General features: G+C 37.6%; 1 protein-coding gene across 3 annotated transcripts; it reads left to right on the top strand.

Annotated features, from left to right (window-relative positions):
* The first annotated feature begins 11,126 nt into the window (after positions 1-11,126).
* Positions 11,127-26,696, top strand: LOC149016364 (CLK4-associating serine/arginine-rich protein). Of its 3 annotated transcripts, none has more exons than XM_089157508.1 (13): positions 11,127-11,564; positions 14,001-14,039; positions 14,121-14,269; positions 14,520-14,595; positions 18,637-18,931; positions 19,051-19,160; positions 19,300-19,347; positions 19,452-19,652; positions 19,948-20,052; positions 20,141-20,274; positions 20,433-20,571; positions 25,684-25,788; positions 25,936-26,696. In XM_089157508.1, the coding sequence occupies exons 1-13, from the start codon at positions 11,368-11,370 to the stop codon at positions 25,958-25,960; spliced, it is 1,623 nt and encodes a 540-aa protein (XP_089013634.1). In that variant the 5' UTR covers positions 11,127-11,367; the 3' UTR covers positions 25,961-26,696. The 3 variants fall into 3 exon arrangements, with proteins under 3 accessions (XP_089013634.1, XP_089013633.1, XP_089013635.1); XM_089157507.1 differs by having other exon boundaries at positions 25,681-25,788; XM_089157509.1 differs by lacking the exon at positions 25,936-26,696 and having other exon boundaries at positions 25,684-25,792.
* Positions 26,697-26,959: the final 263 nt, after the last annotated feature.

Below are 26,959 nucleotides of genomic sequence, written 5' to 3'. Positions count from 1 at the left end.
ACCGAGGATTTTTATTTGCAGCAGCTGCCTACGCTCTAGATTTGGCCACGCATTCAAACAAAAATCAGAAGGTGAGGGTTCCATCGGCGGGGTTAAATATGTAAATATCAAATTTTATTTTTACAGTAAAAGATTTATCGTTTTACAAATTTACAAAATCACTCCCTAACTCTACCTGATTTCAGATTTCCCAAACCCTCCGCTCCACTTCTTCGTTCAGCCATCGTCGTCAATTTCAGTGATGAAGGAAAAAGAGGAATTCTCCAGCTCCTTAGTTTCAAAATAGCTCCAGCTAAACGTCCCGATCGGCGAAATCATCTGTGATTTCAATTGCAAAAAGAAAGAAATGAAGAAAAACCATCACCACTGGTCATCCAGCATCTAAGGTGACGTTTGGTTCCGCAATTCTGTTGAATCGGGTTCAAAATCATGTTTCTAGGGAATCATGAGTCTGTGGAATTAGGTTCTCAGAGTCATATTCCTAAAAAAAATCATGTTTGGTTACCCTGATTCTGAAAGTGAATCTGTCAGAATTAGCATTTGGTTACCCTGATTCTGAAAGTGAACCTGTATGAAATCCTGTTTGGTTACCCTGATTATGAAAGTAAATCTACTTTGTTATTTTATTTGATTAACCAAAGAGTATAACAATAATTTACAAAATTCAATACATCAACCATGAAATTATTGAGACACATTTTTTGTCAAGATTAAATATCAGTAATTAAACATTAAACCTATTTTCACCCAGTTATATGTTCCAACTTCCAACTCAATACAGTTGTTTAACGAGTTCATCCTATAAGCTTTTTGAACCCATGGTTGTTAGTAAGTTTTGGTGAAAGTGATGTCACTAGTAAGGTTTTTGATCCTCTGCCATTAAAATGGTTTTTTTCTTGGGTTTTAATCTACAAACTTAAGCAACTAATTCAATCCAATGCATCAATCTTATTTACTTTTATGATAACCTAATCCATCAACTTAAGCAACTTATTCCTTCCAACTTGCACTAACAATTTGTTTGATTGTGTGTGTGAGCACTGTTAAAAGGAAGAAAAAAATGTCATTTTAATTGACTGTAATATTTTAACTGACTGTAAATAGTCCCCTAGTCAACCAAACACAGTTAACAAGCTATTTCCCATTTTGTCTTTGAGCTTAACTTTCAAAACAAATACTTGGAATTCTCAAGCACTTCAATGTTTCGCATCAATCAATCAAATAGTTGACACAATAGCTTTGTTGTATGATTCAATCACTATCTATAAGAGTTTATTTCAAACTAAATACCATCTTGTCCCAAATATCATGATAAAACAGCACAACGAAGCCAAAATAACAGAATTGAGAATTCAATTAGGTCTTCAGTTTCCCACAGATGCACCGCTCTTAAAAAGGCCACCTGGAGCTCATTCGATTCTTAAGAGAAATGTTTTTACATCTTAGTTGCATTAAAAAATACATAACAAGAAAGTAACAAAACCCACACACATAAGAACAAGAATCCAATAGCCAACATTGTGATTCGGTCCATCAGAATTTGAATGTGCACGTGTTCACTTGGGGCTTGCCATCCAACACCCAAATTTTTCTTGTTGATGCTATCATATGATGCTAAAGCTGTAGAACCCTCCTCAATTGTTTGACTCTCCCACATCTTATCTACCCAAATAAAAGAATTTTGATGGCTACTACCATTTGGGCACCTATAAATCTTCGACCTGGATTTTTTCTTGTTCTGGAAGTCATTAAGATCATCCTTCCTTGTCTGCAATAGCACAATGGAGGCTGTTGTTCCATTCCAAGTACAACCTTATGAAAGTAAACCTGAAACAGATAACCCACCAACAAGAACATATTAATACACTAAACCAATATTTACCCACCTATATCTGAAAATTAGGCTTAACTTCACCTGCATGGGATTCAGTTTCCACATTTCCACATTCAGTTTATTCAAGAAAAAACATTAATACTTATTAAATTTAAGTGGCTAGCTCTAATTGGATACAAATGGCAAAAAAATAGAGAGAAAACACACCCTTGAAAAATCCACCCACAAGGGGTCCAAAGGAAACTATTTATGGTTTTCCATGCACTTGTTCTTAGCTAGTTTAATGGTAAAATTTTCTTCAGGCTGCTCTCAATTTTGTGACACATCAGTTTAGTTCCTCTCTGTTTGCAGATGCATAAATCAGCAAGTTAGATTTTTTTTTCATTCATTCGTTATTACCTTGGGTAGAACATCAAGCAATAAGTCAGTTCCTTGAAATTTGTTATTTCATTTAACAAGGTTCATTCTTATTCCTACAAAGTTCACACCATACACAATGATTCATCCAGCTAGGTTCCTTCCTACCCCTTATTCCTTTGTATTAGGAGAATATTCTGCACTTCTGTGAAAGACTAAAGTAGAGTCTGGCTTTTATTTCTAGAGACACCAAAAATTCATCATCAACAAATCAAAAAGAAATGTCTCACCTTTTGGTTGAAGTAAAAACCTGAAAACCAACATTAACTAAATCAGCCAACAATGGATTCTGATTTTTACCATCCTGAACAATGTCCAAATCTTCTCAAACAGATGTAACCAAGCTCACTAATTTCAAGACTTCACCAGCAAAAGGTGGTTGTTGATACATTTAACTAATTCACATTAAGACTTAAGAGCCTTATGTGGCAAAAGATAACCCATCAACACTAACAGAGCATAATAGAGAGTTAACTGCTTCTTAATGATTATAAAGACAAATCCTAAAACCAATTTAACAATAAATAAAAAAATGTAAATCTGCAATTAACAGAACAACTATTTCTAGGGTTGATACTTTCATTAACAACTATTGAAGGCCTATTAGAGCCATGACATGAAGATATTACAACTTAATTCTCAGACAACACTACAAGAGCATTAGATACAGAAAGCCAAGTCTCAAGAGAAACTATTGAAGAAGAATTAACAAGCCACCCCCTAGAACCCTGGTTTCTATCAAACCCTAATCTGCCTAAACTCCAGACTTTTAGTTCCAGTTCTGAATTTAAAATTACAGCAAGGTTCCTAATTGAATTCAATCAACCCTAGCTCTAAACCATAGCCGAACCTAGTTTACTCTATTCCCAATTGTAGAACCATCATATTAAGCCCTAATCCCATAACCACAAGGTTTTAAAACCCTAACTTTACTGCTGGTTCATTTGAATAAGATCCTGAAGGTAAACCCTAGATCTGGGGTTTACATCACCTTAGCATCTCTAGGCACATGTCTCAGAATGCAAGTCCACATATTTTGTCTTTTGGTGACCTAACAAGATATAATGACATGGAACAGACATGATATTTGCATCACCATGACCTCTTGACATGAAAGTAACATGATATTCACAAGATAAAGCCATAGCAGCTAACCTCATTGACACATTAGTTATGTCAATTTAGGAGGCCTAGGATACTATTTAACAGACACAATAGGCCATGTCAGAAACTATCACATAACCTGCAAATTAAATATGAACAGTAGCTGCAATTAAGAAAACACATCCACATTTCCTACTTTTCAGATTTCGTTTGAATGAGGCATCTAACTACAAAGCATGTAACATGTGAAGTGTAGGCAGAGCAGGAACTTGTATAAAAAACTCAAGGTCTGAACTTACTTGTATAAGAGCTTATCATTAATGAATGACACAATTAAAAAAGGATTGTGCCATATACCAGTTAACATAAGTCATTTTAAACATCTCAATAAAATTAGACATAAGTACCTCTCCAAATACATGAGTGTATCAACATAACTGCAAATACATGACTGTAGCCCAAAATATTGTGATCATTCAACAGCCCTAGGTAATCAACCATATTTTTCTAAGAAGAACTTGATGACGGTTGCCCTATCCTCCTTTTTCTCCTAAAGTAGTGCACTCGCAAGGTGGATGCGACTTAAAAAAAGTCTTTTGCACGCATCCGAGTCCCTAAGTCAATCTCCGTGAGTGCATTAATGGCATCACATAGAAGATCCTTGATGTTGCCTTTAGCCTTGTTAGCTACAGCCTTCTCTGCAGCTGCCTTCTTTGCAGAGGAGGCCTCAGCTGCATTCTGCAGCTGCCTTCTCAATAGCAACCCTCTCTGCAACAATCTTCACCATGTCTATCAAAGCAACAGAGATATTCTCCAAGGGACCCACTACTTTCTCAACTCCTTTCTTCTTCTTGTTGAAATTTTCAGACCGATCATCACCTCTTTGCCTACTTCGAGATCGACTACTTTCAGCTGAAGATGGATGGGTAGACGACATGTCAACTGTATTAGTCTCATGCTGAACACTCGAGTTGCCAATCTCATAGTCATTCAATTGGATGTTGAACTCATTGGCTAAAGGCGACTTCATTTGTGACTCATTCAAGAAATCTACAGCAGTTCCAACTTGACCGCCAGTTGCAATCTCATTACCTAGGGCTGCAGCAACCTCTAGGTGAATGGGACGCACCGAATAGTCCTTCCAATATTTATGCTCCTTCTTCTTCAAATTTAAAATATAAACATGTAAACTTTTTATCAACTATAGGGGCTGCCTATTCACTCACTTTTTCTGCTAATGTGCAATGGCGAGGAAAGTGCTTTAACCCATAAAATGATGGTTTGGTGAATATTAGTTGTTACCTTTACTTCAGCCCAGAAATGGGGGGGTAGCATCAAACCTATTTTCACTTGGATTCCATCTAAGTCCACTTTGTTTTTGCAAGTCGGAAAGCGCACGCAACCTACTTTCCCAAATCCTAAAATGATTGCGGCATTGCTCCCAATCATAATTGGACCCAAATTTTTCGTAGATTTCTTTGCTAATTCCCAACCAATGCTCCCTTCTTAGTCCATTATCTCCCGCCCTCCCACTAGAGTGGAAATGTAGGAAAGACTCTAGTAGAGAAGGAGACACCTCGGTAGGCCATGAGGCTATGTCTCTTCCTCTTGAATGTGAGGCATTTTGAGAGTCCATCTACTAAAATCAAAATTGACTCATAAAAGTAAATACATCCGGCTAAATCATACTTCTAACATTTGAAGCAATCATAACTTGAGTTCTGACATGAAATAATACAACAAAGTTTGAGACATAATAAAAAAAATAAGGTACACTCCATAGAGTTCAAGTAATTTACAACATCCTGATGTTATCTTAATCTAGGTCTAAGTGTCCAATTCCTAGTATGGTTCATAATTATCTCCACCATCTTGGCAGATTTAAATAAAGAAAAAGGCCTAACTCAGTTAACTGCCAAGTCAATCAACAGAGCTAGCCACATGATGAATCTATATTGCTGTAGACTGTAGTGATCCTATCCAAAGAGCAGCGTTGTTAAGGGCCAGCCAACAGGAAGCAAGTTTAAGCTTAATGATCAAATAAATAAAAGGATATTGAATGCAAGTACATACATCTAGGAATTGGATACAACTGACAATCAAATTTAAGATATTCTCCCATAGCTCATATATCTCTTCAGGGCATCAAATAAAAATGGACTGAGGTTCGAATTTGAAGTAGGAAAAGCAAGCTGACACTCATAAGATGCAATTTTTTCTTTTTTTTTTTTTTTTTTTTTTTTAATTATAGAAAGGGTTTTTCCTCATTTGGTCAATGTGCCTCTATTAGCAAATCATATACACTAGGCAAACCATCAAGAACATCCCACTAATTTAATAAAAACCAAAAGAAAACTAAGCTAAATACAAATACCACTTAAGAACATCAAAACCAAAGGAAAGATCACCAAAGGCTGTTTTTGGCATGGAAACCTAAGATGACAATGCATTCCAACATCATATAATCTCTCTCTGTATATATTCCACAACCCATTAAAACAAGGATGAAGTCCCAAGCAGAACACAACTAATTTTGGAAACCTTCAATCAAATTCAGTTCCAAACTAAGAAGAGGTTTGCTGCATTTGCTACCATTTCATAACCCACTTGGAAGGGGGGACCAAAGGAAATGAGAAACTTGTAAATGTGAATCAAATAATAATAACATACTTGAACCACTGAATTAAGAAACTATAACAAATACAAACCAAATCTCTAAAGAATAAGAAAAGAAAATACTTTCAACTTCATAACTAGGACAATTGTGGCAGGATGAAATAAAAATGGAATGTCTTACAAGATCAAAGACCCAGAGGCATACCTTGAGAGGAGGATTATCAGGAGCCGAAGCCTCTGCAACAAACTATGGTCCTAATGCTGAACCTCCGATTCCCACACAAAGGATATGAGTAAAGCAGCCTTCTGGAGTCGATGGGGGCTTTATCTGAATGTCAGATAGAATGGTACAACATGTTATGGGACAAAAGCATAATCATAACCACTTAAGCACAAAAGTTTTTACTGCAAGAGGAGAAATATACAACTAAATTGCACTTTGATTACTTTTATGTGGGTTTATGCTGTAGATTAAAGAATAAATGTGAGAAAGACTATGAACAAATTTCATTTACGGACAGCAAAGGCAGAAAAATTCTAATAACTTCTAAAGACCTGACTTTGCTCACGACTTATCACTGAGACTGAGAAATGCTAGAAAGAAGCAGCAACTAAACGCAGGACTAATAAAAGCCTCTGAACGCAGGACTAATAAAAGCAGCAACTACCCAAAATATGCATAAGCAAGTGGAAAGGAAAATACCTCGAATCAGAAGAGAGATCGTTTGAAGAGGGCTTCGAAGAAAGCTTGCTGCCTCCAAACAAACGGTTGCAAATATGCTTCCAAACAGACAGACCGATTGCAAGAAGCTTGCTGCCTCGACCTCTTACTCTTGCTTAGGCTTCAGACAGACGAGAGACACGACAGAGACTAGAGAGAAGAAAAGGAAGCAGAGAAGAAGAGGGGAAAGGAGAGCGAAACCGAGATGTTGATTTTGAAGAAGAAAGTGAAGCTACCTTGCGATGCGGTAGCAGGAGCTGAACGATTGGCGACGGAAGAGACTCGCGAGAACCCTAGCACCTGGGCGACGGAAGACACTTCGCGAGAACGAGAAAATGTGATTCACGATAAAATTTGATTCCCAACCCGTATTTATACGTGGGTTCCAAAGGGTGAGTCTATTTGGAAACCACCTCTTGAGGTGGTTTCCAAGTGATTCTAATTTTTAGTGTTAAAAGTGGATCCTAGCTGAACCTAGGTTCCGACTCAACTTTGAACCAAACACAACTTTTTTTCTAATTTCATGATTCATTCCAGGGAAACGCAGAACCAAACGCCACCTTAAACAACCACTCAAGAGTGGAAATGAAAACCCTAAACTCTAAATCAAACTACAAGAACATCCTTTCCATTATATTAGCAGAGGGGTACCCATATAGAAGAAACCCAAAAACAAATTTGGGCAAAAAACGAAACTAGGAGATAGAAAGAAATCACAAAAATAAAGAGAAAAAAATATACTCTCTGGCTGATGCATCAACCATCTGGCAAACAATGATGGCAATCATAGAGACCTTGGCACTACCAAATTGTGCCTCGGATAATGGGCACAACCGCTCTTTGTTGTATAGTAGAAGGTTTCTTGAATCCATATTGATAAATACCCTTGGAGAAGATTATCTTTAATGCCCATTTGATTGAATGAAGTAATAGCCTCAACGCCAAGAATGGTTTCAAATACTCGTTCATCATCTTCGGTAATGGGTCCTTGACCGTTTCGCCGACCAGGACGTTTAACTGGAGCCATTTTGAAACTAAGGAGTTTTTCCTTGATCGCCTCTTGAGAGTATAACTGTCACTGCCTTCCTAGGAGCGCACTGAAATTGACTAGACGAAAAGGTGGAGCAGAGGGTGTAGGAAAATCTGGGGATTGAATTGGGTAGAGTTAGGGAGCGATTTTGTAAATTTGTAAAATGGTAAATTCTTTAGTGTAAAAATAAAATCTAATATTTACATATTTAACCCCGTCGATTGAACCCTCACCATCTGATTTTTGTTTGAATGCGTGGCCAAATCTAGAGCGTCGGCAGCAACTGCCTGCTACCGCAAATAAAAATCCCTCAACCGAATACTCTCCATCCAGCCCTTCACGTAACCCAAAACCCTCATTAATTTTCTTCTATTTGGGGTTGCGTGCGCACTTGGTTTTTGGGATAAGATTGAACTTCATCTCTTCATCTTCACCATGGAGTTGGATGGCTGGGCGAACTATCGCCAACAGAGTCGCCGGAAGTTGCTGCGTCTTGATGATAAAGCTTGGCAAGGCTCAGGTAGGCACTCTTGATCTCATCCAGCGAGGCAGTTTGCTTGACTTGCAAGACTTCGTAAAGGTTGTCGATGAAGACCTAGAGCTCCAGGCCATTGGTTTCATCGCCTCCATTCTTCTCCTCGAACTACTTCTCCCACAACTACTGCTACTGCTGGTGGTGGTGGTTTTCGTAAAAGCTTCAATGCTAATCCTATATGGATAAGTAGACTTTGGGCGCCGGTAAAAGACATACTACCACCACCAACACCAAAGGCATCACCTGATGAAGACCTAGAGCTCCCTTGGATTGATGGAGAGAAAGAAGAGAAAGACTGAAAGAGGCGAAGATTGTTGATTTTCTGGATATCGCCAAAATTAAATGGCGAGATATCGCCAAAATTAGGCAATATCTCGCAAAGTTCGTTTCGCCCCTGGTTTCGGTTCCCCAGGGGGCGATATCATCGAATTTCGACGATATTTTGCCGAAATTTAGCGATAAAATGTTCCATGGCCGTTGTGAGAAATTAGCAGATTTACATCGATAACCTTGAGTTCCGTGAATAGTCGTATTGTGCCCCGCATTTTTGAAAAAAATTGCTTCCATGTAAGATTTGGAGCTTCTCTAGCACAATCAATTTGTGTGTCAAATGCCTGGCTCCGCACACTTTTGCTAAATCATCCCATTTATAATTTCATACTAGTTTACTATACAAGATTTTGGTGACTTATGTGCCAAAATAGACAAATAGCACAAAATAAGTGTGTCGAAATCATTACCATACAATCCCTAACAGCGTCTGAAATAATTTTAATGTGCCCAAATTAATCTTGAGAATAAGCTTATGTGGGGTGAAAAAGATTTGAACTCATGCTCCAAATTAGTGATTGCATGTTTTAATTGGCCAACATACTAGCAAGTCCTAGGGTTTCAAAAATAAGCAATATCTCTACAACAACAACAGTAAGTATTTTCTCAAATAAATGGGATCGGCTACATGCATTCTTGCTTACAATCATTTCTATTTGATGTCATCTAAATACAAGGCTTAAGTTGTGCATATCATTTATCACCACTTCTCTTAAGGTTATATTAGGTCTACCCCTAACTCTTCTAATCCATTCAATTTGAATGATATCACTTATCCCGTACAGGAGCATTTATAGGTCTCCATTGAACGTAGTCGTGCCACCTCAAATGATTTTCTTGAAACTTATCACTTATAGGAGCAATCTCCAAACCAACTCTAATATGATCATTATTTATCTTATCTTTCATAGTTTTGCCACTCATCTATCTCAACAATTAATTATAAGGCAAACTATTTCTACCAAGAAAAAGTCATAATTAAACAATTATGAACTTTTATCTTGGTTGAACGACAAGTGAACTTAGGCTAGAATAGGCTCAGATGCAAAAATAGAAGCATCAAACACACTTGTTTTAGTCAAAAAGTGGTTGTCCTATGAATCAGAGACTATTTATGAGTGTAAGGATACAGGTACATGGGTGCAAGGGAGCTATCCAAATGGGATCACTGAAAGTGGTTCCCATATTTGGGTCCCAGTTAAGCTTCACAACCACGCATATGTACATGTGTATGTGAAGATTAAAAGGATTCTATTTATATTTCCTTCATAACAAAAGGATAGATATGTCTTTTTACATGGAGGAGAGCGAGACTTGTGAGATGGTACTAGGGGTGCAAGTTTGACTTTGATGGCCAAAACTCATGTTGCCCCTATTTGGGTTCATAATTTTGCCCTTAAAGGTGGGTCTTGGTTGACTCAAGGTGGTTTTCAGTAGGAGGATCAAGTCATGGTTGATTATTTAATCAGTGCCACCTATGACCTACCTTCTTATAGGTTATTTTTGGTTTTAGAAAAATTGTTTCTATAAATATATATACGACAAAAATATAAAATCATGCATTATCTTATTATTTCATGACCAGAGTTAGGGTTTATGATCAAGGTAAATGTTGAGTATCTAACTTGGGCTGCTAAGGCCCAAACTAGTGTAGGACTAGGTTAAGGAGAGGTTTAAATTAGGGTATTTAGGGTCACAATTAGGGGTTTTAAATAGTTGGACTCAATATGACTCTATTGCAATCCAATGAGATACACTAGCCTTACACACTAGTCTTTGGTTGGCAAGACATGTATAACAATTTTCTTCTATTATAACCAAACATCGTGGAAAAACTTCAAGGACACATCAACACAATTGAAAATCATAGATACTCCAAAACTATGCCGAGTTGATAGTGCATACCCAAAGTATCTCTTGATTTCACACAATGATACACCACATTAACAAATTCTAATAAGTCATGGTTATATGGTTTCATTATTCTTAATTACCATTAATTTATAATGACTTTGCAATGTAGCCTTTAGTAAAATTGAATAAAGCGGTTAAATGCCTAACCTCCCTAGGGGACATCTGGGGTCGCACCCATTCTGCGGCATTAATTATATAAAAATTCCCTTGAGGATGTAATCGTGGTGCGCGTAAGCTGGCCCAGATGAACCTCATATCCAAAATAAAAAATAAAAAATAAAAAATAAAAAAATTGAATCTTAAATTTCATATTCTTTTTTCCTCCATCAGCACACTATTCTTCCTCCAATTGTAGAATGATACAACCAAAGGTATATTTTTCATTTCTTTTACCCTACAAACAGTTTGAACGAAAAAGGGAGCAGTTGTGAATTAATCAAAGGTATATTTTTCATTTCTTTTACGGTTTTACCCTACAAACAGTTTGAACTAAAAAAGGGGCAGTTGTGAATTTGGTATAGTTTTGGGTGTTTATGTTTTTTGCTAATTATCTGTGATGGCATTGAATTTTTTGTTTTTAATAATTTCGTAAATACATACAGGCAGTTCCGTCTTTTCCCTTTGATGAGTTGGTATAATTTTTGAGCTCCAAAAAAGTAAAGCTTCATCGTTCATGCTCGAAGATTTAATTGCCTGCCATTATATAACTGAAGTTTCGAAATTGTTCTAGAGTTTGAATAAGAAATCTATCTAGTTTAGTGTTTTACTAAAGGGAAAAGCGAAACGAGAAATCATTGTGGAGTTAAGGTTTCATCTGCAACAATCCTCACCAAATCTTGTACGCCGGAGTGCGGTGGAAACCAGAGATGTGGCACGAGGCGAGACGGTCGGAGAGGAAAGTCCATGATCTGATGGACGCTGCTCGTAAGCGAGCTCAGAGACGAGCTGTGTTTCTGGCGAAAAGGCGTGGTGATCCTCAACAATCGCTTCAGGTCGTCGGGTCTCGGTGCCGTATGCACCGTGACGATGGCCTCTATCAAGCAACAGAAGATCAGCAAGGCCTGTAAGAATTTCCATCTCCCAATTGCTTCTTTAATGGCGAAAGATTTGAACAGAAGAAAAAAATCCCCCAAAAGTAGTCCTTTCATTATCATGATGGTCTGTTGGTCTAGGGTTCGTTTCTCTCTTCTTAAATTTCAACTGGTTTCGTAGCTCTATCTTTTTTGTTCCTTAATTAATTTGGAGGGTTTCGCGCTCTCCTGTTAATTGTCATATTTATTGGGAGGCTTTGGAAATCTCCCGAAGAGAACTATGATAAGCTGTTTAAGGGCAGGTCGAAACAAGCGATGGTTGGCTATATTGCAAATTTGTTGTGGGACATTGATGTATTTCTGTAAATTAAGTACCAATGGTCGTTTCACTGCATTTTAATTTATAAATAGATGCCAACGTTAGTTAGCGTACCTCTAGTGAGAAGACTTGTTTGCATGACCACGTTGCAAATCCCATTTTCCCTCAGCCCCTGCCCAACTCTGATAATGGTTTGACAGAATATTTCAGGCATTCTTCTGTTCTGCAGGAAGGCGAGGATAGCAGAAACATATTTGGCAATACTAGTTTTGTTTTCCAGCGAATGAACCAGGTTGTGAGAACAGCCCCCCCCCCCCCCCCCAAAAAAAAAAAAAAAAAAAAAAAAAGAAAAAGAAAAAAGAAAGAAAAGAAAAGAAAAAAATATTAAAGATAAAAACTGGCGTACCAAAGTATTTCTGTGGGAAATATATATTAACAGTACACGGATGTACATGACTCAAAAATGGGTTGGGAGGGTTTTCTTATTGAAGTGGGGTTCAAAATAGTAATATGGACAACTCTCGAGTTTGATTGCCAGTGTTCTTTTGCCAAGAAATATCCCTGAGGAACACCAACAGTTAGAGTTTTTCTGTGGAGAGAATTACTCCAGTGGGACAGAAACATTATCAAAACATCCTTAAGTACAGAAGCAATCAATTCTAAGAGCACTGACAGCTCTTCTATGATAAGAACCCTTTGTTGATTGTCCTTAACTTCACAATTTCAGTAATTACCCTGTAACAGAGCTCCCATTCTTTGTCATCCTAATCAACCATGTGCCGTATTTCTTCTTCATAGCAGCTGTCACACTAGCATACAAAATGTGCTTTATATTTGTATTCTGTCATGTGGTGAAGTTTCTTTTGGATGAAGTTTACTACTGGTGGAGACTTCTTTGTGGATGATACCACTCTACTATGTATTGTAAGTTATGAGTGATCTCTGCAACAACCTTCACTGGAGTTAACCTCTGCTTGCTGAAGGGAAACTCCCCTATTTTAGGTGCACAAGAAGTGCTCTGGTAAGTGTCTTTTGAAGTATAATGAAAAGATTTTAATCCATGGATAAACTTCATTCTCTTCCACTTTTAAGATGGACAGTGATTGTACAAGAACTGTAGCCAGACCAATACGCTTCAACTTGCTCAGCTTTATCTCCACTAGGTGAGGTCAGCTGCATGGTTTCTTACCAATCAGCTCTGTTGATACTTCAAAGTAACACTTGAGATGAGGCCTAAGCTTTGATGTCTTCCCTTGCCACTTCCCTTAGAGTCATTTTAGGTCTGCCTCAAGCTGTTTGAGCTCCTTCAACTGGAATCAAATCACATCTCTGTTGTAGATGGTCAGGGCACCTTAAGTGACAATCTCATAGCTAACCATCTATCCAAACCTGGATTACTTCAAACTGAATTTACTGTTATCTTGGGATATCCACTTCCAACACCTGAGAACTTCCTCTTGAGGAAAATTAGAATATCCAGAAATAATTAAAAAAGATGCAGTTTAGAAATATCCATTTAGTTTAAAATTTCTCCAAATTGAGGAAGCACAAGATCAGGTGAATTTGGTAGACACCTCCTCCTACATGTTGATAGCTTTTCGAAATCAAAACTTAGGAAAAACAAAAATAAGGTATATCTTTATGTTGGGAGACATGGTACTTGTAGTGCACTGCTAGATGAGGAGTTTTGTGAAGACTGACTAATCTACACACATGTGCAATTGATCTGGACTCTACTTTCACGGTCCTATCCTTGATGTGGCTCTATTGTGGAGTTTGAACAGGTGTCTTTCGTTTTTCACCCTTTTCAGACCGTTTTTCTTACTGCAATGATCTTCTTAACTTCTTCCCTTCCATTAATATGTGCAGCCCTATAAATTTTTTGCCACCTCCGTGCTTATTCTTTTTCTTCGTCTTTAGTCTTTTATAGTTGGGAACTTGGGATTAGGTCGAGTTTTTTGTACTTGTTGTAGTACTTTTGTTTGTTATTTTTCTTGTCCAGTAAAAGAAAAGAATGTTCGTTTTTACGCATGTCATTTAGCGGGGGCAGCATACATGAGTTCCATTTCTGTACTTTCACTCTCATTATTGTGCTTGACCATCTAATTTATCTTGGTAAATATTTATTTGTTTTATTTATCCATTTCAGGATACCATGGAATGGGAAACAGGATATATTAATCGACAGGTGAATACTTTGCTAGTTTGGAATTATTTATGTATTGTTAGCCAAGCAGTCTTAACTAACTTTCACTTCTCTGTATAACAGATTTGATGGTCGTGCTCTTCTTGATTTTATCTGGGAATCTAATTCCAGACATTTGCGGGTCCAGGAAAAAACAGAGGAAGAGGAAAAACTTGAAGAGTTTGTTAATTTTGAGCGCTATCGGGATTTAATTAAGCATCGCCGTAGAGGATGTCGGTACTTCTTTTGTTTTTTTTACTTGTATTAAAACCATGAACATACTCTATTTGTTTCATCTATACTGTTATGTTTTTTTCTTGTCAATTACCATCCAGACTGTTTCGAGGATTCTACATCTTCCCACACCCAGCTTCCTCCTTTCGTTTGCTATTCTTGAGTTCTTCCTCTGTTTTTCTTTTAAAATCACTATAGGATGAAATCGTTGATGTTAATTTTCATAAGCCAAATACTGTCTATCAACAGTAAATGATGAAGATGGTTTACGGCATGTTAATGAAGAAATGGAGGCAAAGACCGCAGCTCTGTTTACATCAGACAGGTTTGAATTATTTCTTGTTGCCTTAACTGTATTATTTCCTTGAAATTACTTGAATAAGAAATATTGAAATTCTATGTTCTTATATATGCTTTTTGTACATGTGTAAGAGCTGCCGCACTCTTTAACATACTGCTATTTCTGGGCTTTTGTGTTGTGGCCGGTTTTGTTTAGTTGTGGGTATTGCTCGGGGCTGAATTTGTTGGATGCGTAACCTGACATTGCTGAGAATCAGAGATGAACTCATGAAAGATATTCCTGTTCCATACAATTGTTTTTTTTCTCTTTTTCCTTAAAATGCCTGTCTAAGTGTGATGTTAATCAATCAATGAACTTGAGGTTGAGTTTTCCTAAACAACTGAAAGTTAATGCAGTTAAGATGGTTTAATTGGGCCAACTGGAGCCTCAGAAGACCATTTCAGCCATTAGTTGGGTCCTGAGGACCTGCAATTCATTTCTTTTGAGGTTGGGGGGGGAGGGGGAGGGTTTATTGATATAGTGATCATCTTAAATAGGCTCATATTTAGGGTCTTAATCTTGTACAGGAAATTAAATATATATGATACAGTTGTGGATATCCATAAGTAGACAAATTTAGAAAGAGTCCTTTTAAGTTATGTATTGAAGTCTAGAATATGCTTCACTAAGATTGGGGACGTTCACCAGCAAGAAGATGTCCTTCGACAGATTTCAGTTTAGGGTTCAATCCTGCAAGAAACTTGGATACAAAAAATTCATTCCGTTGGGCCTTAAGCTTCATTATATCTATGGTGAGAGGTGGAAAGACATTCAACTCCTTCATCATAATTCATACCTTTAAAGGAGTTGTAATAATCCTGCAGAGACTTGTTAGCTTGCTGAAATTGAAATAACTTTTCATAAATACTAAAAATCCAAGTCATATTTTTAGCTTGGGAATAGGTCTCTTGCAAGTCATCCCATATTCCATTTGTAGTCTTATGGAATATCAGGTTCCATACCATTCCACATCCAAATTTGATGATTGCATCATCTTGGATCTAACTAAAATAAGATTTGTCAGTCTTAGCAGGAGGTTCATCCTCAATAAACTTAAGCTTACCTTTTGCAAGTATGTACACGTACCGCTTGTGACCACAACAAGTAATTATAACTACCTTTTAGTTTGATAGATGTACTTTGAACGTTTACATGATCTCCTTGAGATCCTTTAGATTCAGCTGTACTTATGGTTGAGTCACTTGTAAGTGAAGACATTAAATTGAGGTAGATATCACTCAAATCAGTTTTCCATAACTTGAAGTAGGAAAAAAAAAATTCTGCAACCTTGGGACAAAATAGGAGGCAAAAAAAAAGGGGTTTGCAAAGTGCAGCAAAAAGAGGTAACGAAGGTAGGTAGAAAATAGTATTTAATCCAAGTTTTGGACTTGTAAGAGTTAAAGGTAATAGGTAGAGAAGATTAATTCACATGAATACCTGATCTAACAGTCCATAATGTACAACATTAGGTGGTTGCAGACCAAAGAAAACAAAATAACAAAAGAGAATTTCAGAAGATAATATTGAGAACAACACTGTTTTGATTAAAAAAAGCTTTGATGCCATGTTAAAAAGCAAACTTTAAATAATCAAAATAGCAGCTGAACTTGAACAGAGGAAAGAGAGAAGAGAAGAAGAGAAGAGAGATGAAGAACTAGCAGAAGAGGCCTGCGATTCTAGCTAAAGAGTCTAGAATCACAAAGCCCTTTTATTTATAGCTTCTAATGAATCTAATACAACTTGAGAAACAAGTAATTGTCCTCTAGGAAAAAAAATTACAGCTTTAGTAACTTTCTAGCTCCTAAAATAGAAAGGTCTGAAAATGGAAACTATGCTTTCTAGAAACTCCCAAAACTCATGTAGCAAGACTCCTACATTAGAAATAAAAAGTAGAGTAGCATCACTAGAAAATACTGTTCACATGAACAATAGCGTGATTCACATGAACAGTAAACATAGCCCAAACTTGCGTGTACTTCAACATTATGTGGTTTCATCAGCTCAAATTAATTTAAATTATTAGCAAGTATAAGAGATCATTGGAATCAATTACTTCGATCTCTATATATGTTGGATACTGTTGAGTTTTAAATATATATGATATAGTTATGGATATCTCCATAATTAGACAAATTTAGAGTGAGTCCTTTTAAGTTATGTGTTTATATAAGCTCGAGTTTGTTTAAATTATTTGTAAGTATGAGAGATCATTGGAATCAGTTACTTTGATCTTTGTATATGTTGTAAACTGTTGAGTTGATTAAATAGTGAGACAGACTGGTTTGGTTACTTGGATTACTCTTGGTGGCTGAGGACCAAGATGTATTTTCTCTCCTCCCTCTGTCCCTCGTACTTGTGATTCCATTTCTTTCCTATCCTTATGACTTCTCCAGCAGATCTTCCGGTTGATCTACTTTAGAGAGGTTTATATGACTAAACTTAGAAGGGCATTTAATAACCTAAAGCCAGGTGTTCTGAAATACTTGGGGTCATAGAGCAGCATGAATTGAAGTCTTTCAATGAGAGAAACTAGCTGAGGCTGAGGTATTTGGTGAATGATAACTTAAGAAAAGATACATGTAAGAAATGCTGATTTACTTAGTAAGACTGTAAACCCAAGGGTAACAGTTCCAAATATGTGTTCAAGGTTGAAATAACTTGACTATGATCACCCAGCTTCAGGTCCAGTGGAGTCCAGTGGAGTCCAGATGTAGAAGGTAACAGCTGTGAACTCATGAAGCAGTCCAGCCAATGGAATGGACCAGATTGGGATCTGAGTGTGGTGGATCATGGGTGGATCTATGCTTCAAAACCTTGCGACTTCTGTAGAAAGGTTGTGAAATTTATCAAGCTTACATGTTTGCAGCAGAAAACAGCTTGCAGTCACAGCAGCAAGGTCACTTGAATGGTGCAGCAGTCCTGATGAGGGATGAAAGCAACAGAAGCTTTTGATGTCCTTCTTAGTGGGTGGGCAGCTTTAGTAACAGAGAAAAGGTAGGCTTCCATTGCAAAGGGGGAGGGTTAATGGAGAATAAAAGAAGAAAGGGATTGGAGGAAGGGCTATCTCAGCTGTTGAACATGGATTATTCCATAAACAATGGCAACATGGTTTGCGGTGTCAGTTATCTAAATGTCTAATCTTATATTGCAATAAAAGGGCTTTTTTATAGCTTGGGTAAAACTTTATGAGGAATAGAGAACTTTCAAACTGAAAACAAAACTATTAACCTATTTTCTAGTGACGATAGAACTGTATAAAAAAATAGAAACTAACTAGAGTTAGGAACTACAAGGCTTTAAACTCAGTCATATGCATGAATAACTAAAATAGAAATCAGGCTTCTAAATGTCTCCAAATTAAAATCTTCATGTAATCTGATCGTGGGCCCCACAAATATTCCAGGAACGTTCCCACAAAGCCAAATATGGGGCTTTGACATTGTTCACATTAACAGTAATTTGATCAGTGTTTTGTCCTCTTTTCTTCATGTTTTGTCCTATTGCAGCAGTCCAAGTTGACTGGTCGAATTGTGGCACAAGCAGACCACCTACTTGGACCAGCTGGCTGGTTTGAGCTAGCCTCCATTTCTGGTTCAAATTGATCCTGTTCTTATCAATCCAGGTTCCCTCTAAGCCAAAGATGGGGATGTGACACTGTTCATGTGAGGGGACTCCTTTTTAATTTTTTGTTCTATTGCATTAGTCCAAGTTGACAGGTCAAAATTATGGGGCAAGGGGGACCCAGTTGGATCAGCTGGCTGGTTTGAGCTGGCCTTTAAAGCTGGTTCAATTGATCCTAGCTGATTCCAATCAGTCTAGGTTCTATATTTCTTGGATAAAAAAGAATATTCGTCATATCTAAATATAAGAAAATCCTGTTACCTTTCTCTTTCTAAACATATATTGTCCTTTGTTCTCCACATTGATTAGGTTTTCAGTCTTGTGTTGGCATTTTCTTCAGTTGCACTTGTCATGCATCCAGTTTGGTGTTTCTTATCGTCTTTCTTGGTCATTCATCTGGTATAGGTCATACCCTGCGCAACCTCCTGCAAGCAAGGGGCCTTATTCACAGGTGGGATTTTCCTATGATGGGGATGGGAAAGTGGAATCCCATGTCTTGGAGAGTGATGATGAAGACGATGATGATGAGGAGGATGAGGATGATGAGGATATAAATAGTGATGACAGCAATGATGAAGGAATGGATGCAATTGCAAAAGAGTTTGGAGTAAAGAGGTATAGCTGGCTGGTACATGTGGATAAAAGAGCCAAAGAGGAAGAGAAACGACAAAAGGAGATGGTTCGAGGGGATCCTGCAATAGTAAGTTTACTATGGGCACACCTAGAGTAACTTCTTCTTCTTCCTCTTTTTTTTTTTTTTTTTGGGTTTGAATTTCTGCATGGTTTGTTAGAATGGCACTTGACATTCGTAATCTGCAGAGGAAGCTGAGTCGCAAAGAGAGAAGGAAGGTTTCTCAGATGGAAAGGGAGAGGGAAAGGGAAGCTGCACGTATAACAGGATCCCGAGGTTTCCATCATGATCCCTATCGGTATTTCTTCTCTCTCCTTTTGTGGTGGTGATGGATTACTTGTGTTTCAGTAATTTTTGGGTTGACCCTGTGATGCATGTTGGTGACGCTCTGTTAGATTCTATTCATGCTTTTCCTGCTGTTTTGTCCATGATTCCAGGGAACCTCGACGGAGTCCTACTTACGAGTCTTATTCTCGTTCTATAAGGTACTTTTCTATTGTATGCCTTATCAGACTGATATGCTTTTTAATTTCTTCTGATCCATTAGTTATCTATTAGATTCTTACCTTAGAAAGCTTGATGTGGACAGATCAAGATCCAGATCACGGTCACACTCCCCATACTCAAGGCGATATGATCGTGGCATGCATTCGGAGAATGGTCATAGAAGCAAATCAAGGACTTCTAAAATAGAATATATTACTGAATTCGGGGGCTCTTCTAGCGATCCGAAGCTTGAAGGATACTCTCCACCACCATCACCTCCATCCCAAGTTGATGTGCTGAACCGGTCGGAGCACTCGACCTTTAATTCTTGCAAAGATTGATTGGACAATGTTTTCTCTCCTGCAGCTTATCCTCACATTTTGGTTACCTGAGGCCGGATTTTCTGGGGTTTAGGTTACATGAAGCCTAGGTTTATCAGCATGACTGACTTAAGAGTGGTCTTCCCCCCTAGACAGTCAAAAAAAAAAAAAAAAGCACCCTCTTTTGTGAAATATTGTATAACTGGTTCCAAGTGCTGAGCTTTTAAGGATGGAATGACTCATGGGTGTCTTATCTCTAATGCTTCTGGTTCTCTGCAGGCCATCGTCTGGTCACATACTTGAGGCACTACATACTGATCCTGCATCTGCTGTATCCCTTGACCAGGAAAAGAACACTAAAGGGGTGGTGAAACCATCTATTAGGTATCTATTTTAATATACTGGGCCCTGTTTGAGTCTTTCCCTTTGGATTTTTATTTGGTTTTATGAAATCTTCTATTGTTATTGGTAGCACATCATCAGCATTAGCGAAACTAAGCAAATCAGCAGTTCCTGGTGGTCCCTTAAAAGTTCAGCCGGGTGAGAAGAAGGAAACTCCCCAAGAGCGCCTTAAAAGGATTATGAGCAAACAGTTGAATAAACAGAGTATGGCGATGTACATTTAGCATTTCGATTATTTATCCAACAACATTGGTGCTGTCTGCAGCATAATTAGTTGTATTGTCTTATGGTTTTTGTTATGTTTTCAGATACAAATTTCTGATCTGTTGCATGCATGGTTGTGTAATTGATTTTTTTGGCAGTTAAGAAAGACACTGCTGTTGAGACGGCTAAAAAACGAGAACAGGAGCGACAGAGACTGGAGAAACTTGCAGAAACAAGTCGGTTAGGTCGACATAGGCGTCGTAGCCATAGTAGAAGCCGCAGCCGTTCTCCACGAAGGTATTTACTATCTAGAAAAGAGATGTTTCTATTTTCATGTTGGTTGTTCATGGTATCTACGTACTGTGGTATTTGCTCTTTTAGTGATAGTGTTGGTGGCATCGGGTGTTGATCATAACAAGAATAGTGTTGGTAGTTTAGAGTGTTGATCATGACAAGAGACCTATCATGAACTGAGTTGAGTTGAGTCTTCACTGTTAGAGTTACTTTGTTTATTGTTTCTTTACTTCTTTGTTATAAGATTGTGTTCGTAATCAAGTTTGGACTCCTAGTAGGTTACTGCAGAGAGTACTCAGTGTTTCTATAAATAATTGAGAAACATCATAATAGGAAGCTCATGTATTCTTTCTCTTGGTTGTCTTCTTCCTCTAATTGTCCTTGTTGATTAGGCTGTTGTTGCATTAATAGTTATACCAAATTATCAGATCTGGTTTTTGATATTATAAGTTTCTTGTTGGTGAATCCCAACACTTCCATCACCACCACTAAAGCAACAAGTGTCGCGGTACATTCTTACACCTATAATCCTATTAGCCTGTTATCAAGCTTGTAACTCTTATCTGTGATCAGGCCTGGCAAATCGTCAAGGCTGTTTCACATGTCAAAAATTTGGTATTTCTCTAAGGGTAGGGTCTATCTGTTTGTTACCAAGCAGGTTACAAGAAGAATTTGGGGCATACTTAACCCTAATGCAAAGTGATTTTACGTAGATTGGTGGGAACATGAGCTAATTCAACAACACCCCCCCATTCAATCTTTCATGCTCTTTTCTTCCTCTCTCCTTTCGGACCATGCGTTGAATCCTTCCCCCTTTCCTTCCTTTGGAGATTTAGAGGATGAGGCTTAGACTTGGTTCCAGATGTAGCAGGGATTTCTTTCCTCTGTCTATTGACTCCTTTTCTATCTCCTCTGCAAGTTCTCAGAAAATCCCACCTTTTGGTTTCAACCTTTATTTGTGTGCCAATGTTGACCACCCTTATTTCTTTGGAGACTTCTTTATGTCTGCTATTCATTCCAATTATAATCGATCAGACAATACCAAGTTTTTTGTTTCTTTTTCTCTTCAAAGTTGAAAATTAAAAAGGAGAAACAAACCATCATTCTTGTTCTTCTTGAAGCAACTAAGAGGGACTCTTGGGATTTCCTGCAATTCATGACTCTCTAAATGCTAAGAGGCACGACTCATTAACTCTGCCAACTCTGCTCAGGACCATACTGCCAATGAGGAGGCCAAGGATTCAATACTCAGTCCAGACACTAGTTTTGACCAACTAAAAACCAAGGTTCTCAGTTTTGACTGTGTCTCGATTAGAATGTGGAACTTTCTCCAGGGTAACTTAAACCTGCTTCAACATTTGATGCCCATAAGTTGCTTTCCCCCCCCCCCCCGGATTCTTGTTGTGCTGCCTCTTTTTGATATTTTGACCAAATCTATGCATTAGTTCCACTTTTTATCATAGAGAACACATAATAGTTTATATTGTTGTAGGGCATTAAATTGAATAAGGTTTGATGGTTTCCGATCTAATTTAATTTGTCGTTTAAGAATGCTGTTTAAAATTTTCTGAGCAGAAATAAAAGTTTGGAAACTTCAAAACAAAAGATTATGTTACTGTTTTATTTTTTTTGGTTTTTAGCAATGGAAAACTTTCGTACAAATTCAAGATTGCATAAATCTAATTCATATTGAAGGAGTTATGCTTTGGCTGAATATAATTTGTTGTTCATGAATTCTGTTTAAAATTGCTTTGAATGGAAATAAGATGATTGTACTTCAAAACATATGAATATTTTACCTCATTGGTTTTTAGGAATGTTTGATTTCATATTAACATTTGAGGGTTGAGAAACCCTGTCATTTAAAAGTTGAAAATTGCACCCATTATTGAAAACCTAGTTTTGTTATTGAAACAGTGGTTGACTTTTTTGCTTTTAAAATTGGAATTTTAACTATTTTTTGGATTAAAAAAAGGGACTATTTTCTTATATAGGAGTAATATCTTAAGTAAATGAAATAGCAATTATTTACTTAAATGGAATTTTGCATAAATAAGTGTCTTGGTGTCAAGCTAGGTTTCCTCAAGTTCTGATGGTTGAGTGAATTCATCTGGGTGGTCAAGTCAGATTTGCATAATTAGGAAAATATGGTTGAGAGAGGTTTGAAACCAGTCAAGACTTGGTATTTTTAATACTCCCCTAAGGTTTTGTCTCAGTGGGATGCAATACTGAGATGTCTCCATCAAAACAAGTTTTGTATCAGATTTAGTTCTTGGAAAATGCATTCAAATACCAAGGTTGCCATCAGGAGGTTCAGGAAATCGCAACATGAAACCTTAGCCCAAATAATTCACCATTAGATCAGATAGTTCCATGGAGGAGGCATTCAAATACCAAGGTTGTCATCAGGAGGTTCAGGAGATTGCAGCATGAAACCCTAGCCCAAAGAATTGATCACCAGTGGGCCGGCTATTGAGCAAAATAATTAACTGGTCACTCCCCACTTCTGACTTTGGAGGCAATTTTGTTTTCCCTTTCAATTTGGCCAGGTTCTCCATGGTGTTGCTCTCCCCTAGTATGAAAAAATCTGTTCTCTTTGTATAGGAGATCAATATGATCACAAATTATGATTTGCAATGGGGGATACCTAGGCTAAAGTATCGTTCCAAGGGTATACCTGATGCGGTACTCTTCGTTGGACTTGTCTAAACCTGTTTGAGAGCCTGGCTAAGAACTGGGCTTTATTAGGGTTTGGATCTAGTTGGATAATTAGATACTATATAATGATATGTAATCATCTTATTTTGTCGTAGAGGTTGAGAGTTGTAATCGGTCGGAGGGGAGGAGAGATCAAAGCAAAGAGGAGACAATGGTAGAATTGTGGTACGGCATTGGATTAGGTCTTAGGTCTGAAATAAGAAAGAATTAACGAGCAACAGGCAAAATCGGAGCTGTGAATCAGGGATAGAAGGTTATAAGAGAAGGAGAAGGAGTGGGGAATCATAGGGGTTTTACCTATGGAGACCACAATGTAACTCCTCCAATTTAGATCAGGTTTGAGTGATGTTGGACTGCAAAACTGGTTTAACGCTTTACCTCAGACGAACAAGTCTCTTATAAAAATAAGATCATTTGACCAGACAACCTTCTTAGAGAGCAAGAAATTTTCTCATTTTTCTAATAATAGTATTACCAGATGTGAATTTTAATCATTTTAAACTCCATCTTGTGGCCTATTTTTTTGCTTTCTTAGAGGAGTTCTCTGTTATTTTTTGTTGACTTGGTTGGCTTAGTGTCTATTTTTGATGACTTCACATGGTTTAAAATGTTAACTTTTGATGATACATGCTATATATTATAACATACTGAATGATGACTCAGAAGATGAGAAATAAAAAAGTAACACTTGGGGCACCTTGGTTGCCCAAGCAACAGTTATGTGGGGCATCTTGCTGCCTGGGCAAGATCTTGGATCGCATCAATACAGAAATGTGTTCTCTTCTCCTCAGCTTCCTCACTTCACTGAAATCGGGATCTTGCTTCCAACAAACACAAGTTTGCGAATCAAAATTGAGGATCTCCATTAGTTGAAGTTGAGTTTTGCATGAGAGAATGGTGAATGTCCTATTTTCCCTGTTCAATTTAAGGATGCTACCATTATTGTTCATACTGGATGCTAAAAGTTGGAGAGGGACTTCGTTTCTGATGGAACAAACTGTCAAAGAAAGAAACAACAATAGAGCAGCAATCTTGGAATGCAAAAGTAGAGGGGCAATATGTAAAAGTTCATCTGGGTCAAGTTGAGATCTTAGTTGGACCAAGTTTTTGACCCAAACCTTGGACTGAGGCCATATTGTAAAAGTGTTCCTACTTGATCGAGTTGAGATATTTCAACTTGATCTTGCTGATGGGGCAATATGTAAAAGAAGTTCATCTGGGTCAAGTCAAGATCTTAGTTGGACCAAGTTTTCAACCCAAACTTGGACGAGGCCATATTGTATTAGTGTTCCTACTTAATTCGAGTTGAGATATTTCAACTTGATCTTGCTGAGACACAGAAGTTTTGCCATTGAACTTGCTTGGTGGGAGCAGCTGCTGGAGGGGATCACCAGCATTGCTGCAGCACATACTAGGATACTACAAACTTACACTTCATAAACTGAAGGTCATCAGTTTGTCCAGAAGGGCTGAAATAGGCTGGACAGCAAGTTTCTGCCCAAAATGATTCCTGATACCCCTTGAATTGGGGGCTCGAGTTCAAAAAATAAAAAATAAAAATCCCCCAACTCAGTTAGATCTCAAGTCAACTTGCCCTTTTTGGACGAGTGAGATTCGCCTCGAGAATGAGCTTTTAACCTATGCTTGCCTTCTCCATAGTTTTCATAAGAGAGACTGAAACCTGCATGAAGTTTTCTTGAACCACATGATATCTTTATGGTTAAGAAGATCAAACTTTGTAGAATCTCATTATTGAGATCGCAGCTTCTGATACGGTGCTCTTATCAGAGGGGTGAAGCTACTAAATCAGTTAAAATACCTCCATATATACTTTGGAAAGCAGCAGTTTGTGAGATTTTCTGTACATAAGTTCGATGAGTTTTTTTTGTCTTTCTTCTCATATAATCATTGTCCATCATCTTCTCTTCTCTTCCCTTCTACTGCCATCTTTTCTATTCCATGTCTGTGCTCTCATCTGCTCAGTTCTTTTGTTGCAAATCCTGAAATCTAGATCAATCTTGAAACCCAAGGCCTACATCTGACGTCAAGGATAATTATTTCTTTCCTGTTTTCCGACCAGTCTACATCATGTACTTGTTACAGTATTGAGGGCTCAAAATAGATGATCTCAGTTATGAAATGTCCAGATTCTTGAAAATAAAATGGCACAGGTAGCATTGTATAATGTCAAAATTAGCTGTCAGTAAATGCACAAAAGATATAACTTTATGCCAGGGATGGTTTTCTGTGAAGTTGGTATGCCATCGATCATCTCTAATAGTAACTATGCATAAATATATGAGGAACCATTCAAACGTCAAATGGTTTGTATTTGTTGAAATATAACAAAATAAAATATGGTATAATTAATATAAATCTTGTTTCTTGATTTAGAAGATACCGAGGTAGCAGAAGCAGAAGCAGAAGCAGAAGCAGAAGCAGGTCTCGGAGGTATCATTCAAGGTCCCGTTCCCCTTCGCGGTCATGTTCTCCATCACCAAGGTAGTGGACTTTGAATATATCCCCACATGCCTTGCTAATTGGTTTGTAGTATAGTAGCAAAACCATTGCACTTGTATGCTCGTGCATGTGGGGTGTGCCCTACTTGCAATCAAGGTTCTAGACTAATTTGGTGCGCCATTATTGCAGGGTAAGGAGCCGCTCAAGGTACTGAGTAATTTTGACATGCAAAGGCATTAGGTGGATGTAATTCATATATTTTGTAGGTTAGTAGAATGCCCTATAGTATTATTCATCTGTTGCAAGAACAAGTATGTGTCATGTTCAATGCTACTGCTGTATAGGGGAAGAGTTTTTTCAAACCATTATAAGTTAAATGAGAGGGTTTTAGCTTCAATGTTGGAGTGAACTTGTCTCATAGTTTTTCAGGTTGAACACCTCAAAGTTGGCCCTTGCTGATGGTATTATCAGGGTTTTTATTGGCGGTATCATCGCCGATACTGAGTACGGATCAGTACGAGGCCGATACTGGACCAAAAAACCAATTATTTTCCACTAAAAATTCTAGTATTCATGCTGAATCAATACTCTCTTGATCAGGTATTGATATTGCTGCATATTTGCTAATTGGGTTTGGATATCTCCACTAACTGATGAAACAAAATTGAAATGGAAATGATAATTTGGATTCCAGGATTGATCTCTTTTTATATTCCCAGTCGATTATACTCAAAAGAGTGTTTTTCAAGAGAGGAATATGTTATTGTCTTTGGCAACAGCTAATCAGATAGCATTCAAGGGGTGAATGTTCCAGGAGTTTTATTCTTATATTTGTCCAATCCTTGCATTGCAACATCAGTGCAACCACACTTTTTATTCTCAGGTCTTCCAGGTTTTATTCCTTATCTTAAGAGTAATCTGGGGGCTGTCTGGAGTTAATTGCATTTATAACGCGCTATTAACAGAATCAATTCCATCAGAATTTTTGGCAATTGCGATGTACTGTTAAAAGAGGATCAATTCCTTCTGCAATTGGGAATTCTTTTTGTTGTTTATAAAACCCAATACTGCGATGAAGACCAGCAGCACCTTCCATAATGTCTCAAAACATTCTGGGATTGAATGAATCCAATACCAAGAACAGATACTGAACTGCATCCAAAAACACCTCCTTGGTGTTTTGGCTACTTCATGGGTCTTTGTCAGGTGGGTT

Source organism: Hakea prostrata, chromosome 5 (genome assembly GCF_041222555.1).
Source record: "Hakea prostrata isolate BN-2017 chromosome 5, UWA_Hpros_2, whole genome shotgun sequence".
Taxonomy (NCBI): domain Eukaryota; kingdom Viridiplantae; phylum Streptophyta; class Magnoliopsida; order Proteales; family Proteaceae; genus Hakea; species Hakea prostrata.
This window is presented reverse-complemented; position numbering and strand designations above follow the sequence as displayed.